This window comes from Fragaria vesca, linkage group LG3 (genome assembly GCF_000184155.1).
Source record: "Fragaria vesca subsp. vesca linkage group LG3, FraVesHawaii_1.0, whole genome shotgun sequence".
Lineage (NCBI taxonomy): Eukaryota > Viridiplantae > Streptophyta > Magnoliopsida > Rosales > Rosaceae > Fragaria > Fragaria vesca.
The window spans coordinates 7,293,680-7,302,945 of record NC_020493.1 but is presented as its reverse complement, the minus strand read 5'-3'; the positions used below and the strand labels follow the sequence as shown (position 1 = coordinate 7,302,945).

The 9,266-nt window shown below is 37.9% G+C and overlaps 2 protein-coding genes, 1 non-coding gene and 1 pseudogene across 3 annotated transcripts; 3 read left to right on the top strand and 1 right to left on the bottom strand.

Moving 5' to 3' along the window:
- The window catches only part of LOC101309434, a 1,481-nt pseudogene extending 709 nt beyond the window's left edge, over positions 1 to 772 (top strand).
- A 673-nt stretch (positions 773 to 1,445) lies between these two features.
- LOC101291502 (KDEL-tailed cysteine endopeptidase CEP1-like) lies at positions 1,446 to 2,882 on the top strand. The gene is made up of 2 exons (XM_004293883.1): positions 1,446 to 1,990; positions 2,104 to 2,882. Exons 1-2 carry the CDS (start codon positions 1,543 to 1,545, stop codon positions 2,691 to 2,693), a joined length of 1,038 nt encoding a protein of 345 aa, XP_004293931.1. The 5' UTR covers positions 1,446 to 1,542; the 3' UTR covers positions 2,694 to 2,882.
- A 383-nt stretch (positions 2,883 to 3,265) lies between these two features.
- On the bottom strand, positions 3,266 to 4,456 carry LOC101291214 (50S ribosomal protein L34, chloroplastic-like). The gene is made up of 2 exons (XM_004293882.1): positions 4,235 to 4,456; positions 3,266 to 3,767 (listed from the first exon to the last, which is right to left on the bottom strand). Exons 1-2 carry the CDS (start codon positions 4,428 to 4,430, stop codon positions 3,511 to 3,513), a joined length of 453 nt encoding a protein of 150 aa, XP_004293930.1. The 5' UTR covers positions 4,431 to 4,456; the 3' UTR covers positions 3,266 to 3,510.
- A 185-nt stretch (positions 4,457 to 4,641) lies between these two features.
- TRNAA-UGC lies at positions 4,642 to 4,714 on the top strand. The gene has a single exon. It is a non-coding gene; the product is annotated as a tRNA-Ala (tRNA).
- Positions 4,715 to 9,266: the final 4,552 nt, after the last annotated feature.

Here is a 9,266-nt window from a genome sequence, read left to right as displayed (position 1 = left end):
AGATGTTTGTTTTAGTCATTTAGCTTACCTATAAAATCTCAATAGAAACATAAAATAGTAGAGGTGTGTATTAAGAAATTAAGGGTGTGTATTTAAAATTTCTCATTTGTTTTATATGAAAGTGTAATTTTATACATGTATGTATAGGTTGTTGTTGGGCTTTTCAGCAGTGGCAGCTGTGGAAGGGATCACCAAAGTAAGAACTGGCCAATTGATCTCGTTGTCTGAACAACAGCTCGTGAACTGTAATAAAGATATGTACAACAATGGTTGCAACGGTGGGAGCATGGTAGATGCCTTCAAGTACATACAACAAAATGGTGGAATCGCCGGTGAAGATAATTATCCATACACCGCCAGGGACGGAACATGTGACAATAATAAGGAAAAACAACATGGTGCCACTGTAACTGGTTTTGAACAAGTGCCTCAAGGGGAACTGAATCTTCTCAAGGCCGTATCCAGGCAACCTGTCTCGGTCGGCATTTCAGTCGAGGGACAAGACTTTCAGCACTACCAAAGTGGGGTTTTCTCTGGTGATTGTGGACTAAACCTTGATCATGCTGTTACAGCCGTCGGGTACGGAAAAACTAACGAGGGCACCAAGTATTGGTTAATCAAGAATTCATGAGGAGATAGCTGGGCTGAACATGGCTATTTCAGAGTTCTTAGAGATAATGGTCAGCGGGAAGGTGAATGTGGCATTGCTATGGATGCTGCATGCTTATCCAACGGCATAAGTAGAATGTATACAGACCTAGGCAATTATTAATAGATGATTATGAATTGGTTTTATTTACAGACAAACTCATCTAAACGTGTCTGCATGTCGTCTCTTATAGTGTTTCCTGACTGATATCAATTCAAAAAGATAGCTCAATGCTGAATAATTGGAATATGTTTCATTGACAAGAAAGGACTAGCATTTGTTCATATATATGCACGTAAGCAAAAAACTGGAGCTCATTTTTCTAAACTGAATTGAGGTAATTATATGCTCTGGAAACCAAGCATGAAAGTTCCTTGCTTGAGATTGTAGTACACGCCACAGAACTATAGGTTATCATGTGCGCAGTCATGCCATTAGTCTTGAAAGTGGGGGGTTTTTCAGAACTGGAAAACACCACGAAAACACCAAAATCACATCAAGAACTGGAATCTTATAGGTATGGATGTTGAAGGTTGATGAACAATCAAGTGATCAACAATTCCACTTAAAAAAGATGATGAATATATAATTGAGGACTACTTTACTGGTTGTAGGGTAATCGGAATCGTTTGCGCAAATCAAGCCCCAGACGCTAACAATATGAAGACATTTAGTACTCGTTTTCACACAGAAACTGGACTAAGAAAAAGTATATATCAACTTTAAAATGTTGGGCTAAAAATTTCTTTCCTTTTCCCACTTATCATGTTATCAATCTCTTATACACATAGCTAGACATGGTTATCCCTTATATAACATAGCTAGTATGCTTGCCTCTGCACAGCTAGAATTTGGAACCTTTGTCACAGTAGTTTAGTACTGCTTTGCGAACAATGAATTTCAAAAGAAATCATGTGATCCTTGCCATATTCATCTCGTTTGGTACTTTGGCTTCTCAAGCCACAACCCATGCATTGTACGAAGCTTCCATTGCTCAGAAACATGAGCAATGGATGGCAAAGCACGGACGTGTTTACCCCGACAGTTCAGAGAAGGAAAGGCGGCTCGCTATCTTCACGAAGAATGTCGAATTCGTGGAGAAGTTCAACAAAGAAGGGAACAAGACTTACAAGTTGAGCATCAATAAGTTTTCTGATATGACCAATGAAGAATTCATGAGACATCATACCGGATACAAAGTGCCAACCAGCTCAAGTACTTCAACCTCATTCGAAAATAACTCTTTTCAATACCAAAGCTTGGCTGATACTGATATTCCAACTAGCATGGATTGGAGAGAACAAGCCGCCGTCACCGGCATAAAAGATCAAGGTCGATGTGGTAAGTGAACTACCATATTTCTATACGTAGAACCTACTCGATCATTATCCCTTCTTAGTTCCAAGTTCTAACTATATTAATTCATATTCTTTTTTGTATATACAAATACGTAGGTGCTTGCTGGGCATTTACAGTAGTAGCAGCTGTGGAAGGGCTAACCAAAATTAAAACTGGCCAATTGATCTCACTCTCTGAGCAGCAACTTGTGGATTGCAGTCATCAGAACGGTGGTTGCAGAGGTGGTAGCTTAGAAAGCGCATACGAGTATGTTATACAAAACGGAGGAATTGCTCGTGAAGAAAATTATCAATACCAGAGCACGGACATGGAAACATGTGACACGAACAAAGAAAGTGAGCATGCTGCACAGATCTCTGCTTATGAAAAAGTCCCTTCCAGAAGTGAGAACGATCTACTCAAGGCTGTGTACATGCAACCAGTGTCGATTAGCATTGCTGCTTATGGACCAGATTTTCAGCATTACAGCAGTGGTGTGTTTTCCAGCGATTGTGGAACGCACCTTGACCATGCCGTCACCGCCATTGGATACGGGACGACTGAAGATGGAATCCCCTATTGGTTATTGAAGAACTCATGGGGTGAGCAGTGGGGTGAAAGTGGATATATGAGAATTCTAAGAAACAGTGATGCCCCAGAAGGTATGTGCGGCCTTGCTATGAATGCTTTCTATCCGACTGCATAAGTCTACGTACCAATCAAACCAAATAACATAGCAGGCAGAAGAGCCATCCTGTCTGACTACTCCCCTTTTCTATATCTATGAAGTATGCACTTCCAAATTCCTTAATTAGTGCTCTGCTTGTACCGGCATATTTGCTTGATCAAGTTTCAAAAATAATGAAATGCTCTTCTAATCTTATTAATCTTGTAATCTCGGAAAGAAAGAACGAAAAATTAAAACAAAAAAAATCATGCAGATATGCAACAAACAAAATGGTTAGCTATTGTTACGCAAAGAAGACGGCTCTTATAAGTACACATATTCCTGCAGCAAGTTACCTGAAAATTCTTAGGGACATTGATGCCCTAGAAGGTATGTGTGGCCATGCTAGCTTACTATCCAACTGAAAAATTATATTAACTAAGCAAAACTGATGTAAAAAGGCAGAAACAATGACTGAATGACTACTCGCCATTCCAAATTTATGCATTGTACCTATTTATCTGTGGTGATGAAGACCCCTGTATTCTATACCAGCATATTTGCTTAAATGAAGTTCCAAATTCTGGCAGACAAGAATCACAAGATGGTGTCTGTTAAAATGCATCTTCCATTTGGCTGGAATACATTTCAGGCAATACTTAAAAATGAATTCATACAAAGAGCTCGCAAAACACAAGTAATATGCAAAACAAAATAGCCTTTCTAAATGAAACAATACAGAAGGCAACACCAGAAAGAAGTTTGAGACTCTTCAAATCCTCACAAGTATCAGCTATTAGACATCATTACATAGAACTACACTTACCTAATTATACAAAATATGGAAAAGACACAATCAGGCACGTTTTCCACTGTTGGGATTGGTCTTGGTGCAGAGGACCTTCCGCCCCTTGGCACGTCGGCGCTTCAACATTGCTCTACCGCTAGTGGTTCTCATGCGTCTGCGGAAGCCATGAGTTCGAGCCAGAGATTTCCGGGACTTGTTTCTCTTGGTTAGACACAGGGCAGCCTTCCCAGCCCTCACCACTAAGCCAGAGCCTCTCCTTCTTCCAACCCCAATATTAGAGCTCAAATCCAAACCCAAAGATAAACCTACAAATTTACATCACTCATTACACATCAATCACCTCTTGGTTGTATTGACACTTCAGCAACCAAATAAACCCATTGCCTTCTTAAGAGTCTAGTAGGAGGAAAAACAGAAAGTACTAGCAGTGTAGCCAACTTTATCATTGCAATGTTGGTATTATATACATCGATTTTCCAGTGGTATCTTGTACTTCACAAAGCAAAACTGCTCTCATTTAAACTAATAAGCAAGAAATATACATTCTTTAGGGCAAGAAATCTACTTTCATAAAGCTAGAGTACATAATTAAGCCACACAAAAAAAACACACAAAATTTCAAAGAAAAAAGGCAATGTACCCAACCAAGAATACCCATTACATAAAAATCCCACATTTCAACACTGAACAACAATCTTAAGCAAAATGAGCAAACACCCACATTCCAGAATCACCCAAAAAAAGGAAAGGGAGCTCAAACAGAGTGAATTACCTGAAAAGGACGAAGGGGAGGAGAGAGAAGCTGAGGAGGAGGGGATGAAGGAGCAGTGAAGCAGAGAAGAACGCGAGGCGGCAACGTTGAGGGAGACGGAGGTTCTTCTTCCGGTGAGGAATGTGAGGGAAGCAGAAGTAGTAGTGGGTCTAGTCGAAAGAGAAGGTGACCATGAAATTGCTGAGAGAGTAGCCATTCCTTTGTTTCTTCTCTGTTATCCCCAAGATGAGGTTTTTCTTCTGCTTCTTTTGTTCTTTATCCAATGCCCAGACAAGTCGGGTTTGGACCTTTCCGATCGGGTTTTCCAAGCTTCGGGCCGGCCCATTTCATAACATGACTTACATCTTCTCTTTAATGGCCCAAATCATTCTTATTTGTAGCAATAAGTTTGTAACATGACATCAATTGGGGATGTAGCTCAAATGGTAGAGCGCCCGCTTTGCATGCGGGAGGTACAGGGTTCGATCCCCTGCATCTCCAATTAACATTTTCCTTTTTCTTTTTTTGTTCTTTTTGTTTTATTTGGTTTAAAGCAAGCATGTGATATTTGGTACTCAATTATAGAGAAAGTGAGAAACTGATGAGAGGTCAACGTTTCAAGTCACAATGATAATGGATTGAACCAGCTGGAGTTGAACCAAGTGATGTAGCAGCAGAAGCTGCAACAAAACTAATTATCAATCCAAATTCTGATACAGGTGTTGGGTGGTTGTGGTTGCATTGTGGGGCATCCACTACTTAGCTCTAGGTGATGTTCCAGCAGATCTTCCAAGACTTTGATAATGGAAAGGGGAAGCAAATGCAGCCAATTCATCATATTAATATGAGTTGTAGTTTTGTGAGGGGAGAGAATTGATGCAACTGAAATGGGAAGGGAGTGTGATGCAGACTCATCTTTCTGTTTTTTTGGGTAATGAGCAGTTAATCTAAAGGAAATCAAAGTGGGTCTCTGCCATCTCCTATATTCTGCTCACTGCCCATGCTTGTAGCCCATCCAAGACTCTTCCATTTTGGACGCAGTATGATCCTCTGAACACCCCACTTAGTACTTGCAATCTCATCCTGCATGTGTGGGAGGCAAAAAGATGTAGCTGGATAATAACATAGAGGAAGTTAAGTACCTTGCAAATCAGAAAACAAGTTATCTAAAATCTTCTCATGTGCAATTATAATCAAACATAAGATCATACCATGTTGCACGATTATTTGACATCTTGACCTTAAAACCGTCTCAATTATTTGACATTTTAAAACGTCTAAAAGTATTGAAGAAATAAATATGATGCAACCACCTTATACATTTGTTTAACTTTAAAATTTTGAAGATGGTCTTTTCTTTTTTAACAAATATACCAATATCCTAACTTTTAAGACTCTTTAATTAGATTCCAAACCGCAGGGCCTATGGCTAACCATAGAGATCAACCAACATATATATTTGAAGCTAAAATTGACCATTCCGTCTTGCTCATAGTCATTAATCAACATCATATGTGATATATCGTTATTGGACAATTAAATATGTTGATAACGTAAAAGTTATGCCTTTTAGGTTTTAGCCATTCCAAATCAACAAATTAGTCATAGAAAATGTGCTAGTAGGGCATCCCTAATACAACTTGTGCAAGCCAACTATTGGAATCCATTATGAGCTAATTTCAATTCCAATAGAAGAGTGTACTCAAGGAGTCTCCAATTTGTTAAGTCTCTCCTAAAGATAATCATCCGTTCGATTCTTGGGGTCCAAAATACTATTCTTTTTTTCTTTTTTTTGGCGAGGGTCCAAAAATACTATTCTGAAGTAGACATTTGGGGTTTCTTTGTTGAAAACACAAACTAATCAAAGCATTAACCAAGTGCCTAAATAGAAAGCTCATCACCAAGTTGTGGGGAGCTCAATTACTATACTGAAACAGACATTTGGAAGTTCTTCCTTCAAAAAACAGACAAATCAAAGCAGAAAAGCACAAGCTGCTAGTCCCCACCCTTAACAACTTTGGCATTAAATATCTGTTATTGGGAACCTTGGTTAGTAGAGTGAGATTGAAGCAACTAGAAGAAGAAGAAGAAGACCATGGAGGGTTTAGTATTCTGTTTGATTTCATCTTCAACTTTCCCAAACTATGAACCCCCCACCATCATTGTCTCTGTGCCTTTGTAAAGATCCCTTCAAAGGGTTTTGATCCACTAGTGAGTAGTGACTGGTCAGTGCATGAGTGCCCTTTCATTTATAGGTATTATCTTTGTTGTATTGATGAAAAATTGGAGAAGATAATGCTAATGTAGAGGGGTAAGCATCACCATGACCAACCCTATCATCATTCACTCACTTTGATAATGAAGATTCCAGCTTCCAATTAGCTGGAAAACAAGATAGGATTGTAATTGCCATTATATAATCTGAAAGGTGTTGATGTTTATGCCTTCTTCTGATTCTTCGGCAAGTTAATGTCAACCACAGGAAGGATTTAGAGCTTAATTATATAAGTAATGAGATTCTAGTAATGTAGGAATGTAGCTTATAAACACTACATACATCAACAAATTTTACATTCCTGTTCAAGCGAGTGAAGTCAATCTATTATGATCTTCTTTAGACATGCGATATTCTAGTGTTGAGAAGTTCTGTGTCATAATCTATTTTGTTTTGTTAGTGTTTATTGAAGTATTTGTTAACATGTCTCAATCTACTCTATAGATGCATGTGTAGCGAAAGACGTCAAACAAAATGAAAGAAAATCTTTGATACATTACTTAAAAACATGTGAAAACAATTGGCCTGAAAAACTAAATCAAAACTATTGCCGACTTCTTCATCTCATCTCACCAACTAGAAAGATGTACTAAATCCTCCACTACTATCTGCAAGCACCTACCATAAGCACAAGTGCTTCCCATAGTTGTGAAACACTGAAACTGAAGCACCTCAATGGAGTACTGCTTTTGGTAACATTCATAGACGGGATTCCACAATCGACTACTCACCTAACCTCAGATCATAGTCGAGGTGATGATCACAGTCATGGGGACCAAACCCGGGGTGGCCCCAAATGAGGCTAAGCCTTTTGATCTCTTGTTAGAATGTTCACAAACTCTGGCCAAGTACCCAGAATCAGAAGGGAAGTTGAAGTAATGGTGGCCCTTACTACAGTGAGCCTAGGTTCCTTTTCAAGTGTTGAGGGATTAGACTTAGCTTGGTGCCAAAGTCTGGTGCTGTGGTGCATAATCCCAATCAAATAAGCCAAAGGAGTGGAACCAGTGGAGTGAAAGTGGCTCATCAACACCTCACTTACGACTAATTGACTAATGACTATAGCAGACTGTGGAACCCATCTTTTTGTTTCACTCCTATGGTGGTTTCCCTATTCTATGTGCTCCTGTAATCCATGGATAGCATGCATCTCATTTCTTTTTGGTTTGTGGATTTGTTGGATGTTAAACACATAAGACGTTGGTTTCGATTTCCCTTTAATCTTGTGGTTTTGCATGAAGAACTAGGGTATTTGTCGGAGGTAAAATACAGAAGATGACTGACTGCCGTTCTTTTGGTTCTGCAAGAAGAATTAGGATTCATGGCAAAGCAGTAGAGAAATTATCTCATCAGAATATGAACCACAAAGATAACAATCAGAAACCCTTTTCCAGTTTCTTTAACTTGCTCTGCATTTGTTGTCTTTCAATTGAATGGCAATGTTGTCCCCAAGCTTATGTAAGTGACTTGAGATGAAAGGTCATATCGATCATGGCGCTATCATGGTGAATTGTACTTTTGCCTACGATCGATCAAAAGAGAAAAGTTCTGGGAAATGATGTGGGAGATGATGTGAATAAGAATTATATCTTTTAGGTTAAAGGTTATTCTGGAGTGTAGTGTTACCGACTCTCCTAGGCTCCACTGTGATGAATCTGTAAGTGAAAATTGGTTCAACGACTCGCAATAATTCACGAGCAACTTAAAGAGTTCAGAAAATTGGGTAAAGGAACATTGCACAAATGTCACGTCATGGATGAGACCAAAAGCATAGGATTAAGCATTTATCATCCATTACTTAATGTTTGTCGTTATTAAAGTTCGAATCTCATTTTAAAAGGTGTATAATTAAATTTGTATAACGGAACGGATTCTACACACTAAGGTGCACTTGCACTATTAATGTGCAAGTCCTCAAATTATCGTATGCGAAGATCGAATGAAGACTAGAGAACTTAAATTTATTCTTTTCATTTTCATTTTTGATCCGATCAAATTAAACGTCTATAATAAGACTACATTTTATTCGATATCAGGTTCTCACCTCCTGTGTTGGAAATGCTTAGGACTATTTTTTTAGGTTTTAATTTTGTTAAACGGTATTAAATTACATGCATGATAATGCGACGTGAATGACCGGATCAAAATATTGCATTCTACCTTAGTGTGTAGAAGAATTTTCGTTTCTATATATGTTGCATTTAAAAAATGGGCCATTTTACATGGACGTATAAGAACATCTCCAACAGTTTCCCCATTTTCTTGAACTTTTCAATTTTAGGGAATATAGAGCTATTTTTAGGTCCAACAGCTTTCCTATCCCATTCCCTAAAATGAGGATGAAGAAGAAAAAGAAGCATTCATTCCCTAAATTTGCAGCAAATTTTTCCTTCCCCAAAATTAAATTCTTCACGTGTTCCAACGAATTTAAGACAACAATAAAATATTTTATTGGGTAGTTTATTGTTACAATGAAATATATAATGTTTTTTGTTATAATTAATGATGATATATTATATTTTATTGTTGTATTAAATGTTAAAATCTTCAAAACAGAGAAGTTGCTGGATTTTGATTATAATTTTTTTGGAGATTTTAGCTTTTGCTTTCCCATTTTAGAAAAATTTTAGAAAAGTTGTTAGAGATGCTCTAATTACATTGGTTTACTTTCCGTTATTTTGTTGCAAGAAATCTCAAATTGGAATATCTCATTTTTTGATGTCTCATGATAAAACTTCTAAAGTATCTTACAATTTTTTTTTTTTTTTTTNTTTTTTTTTT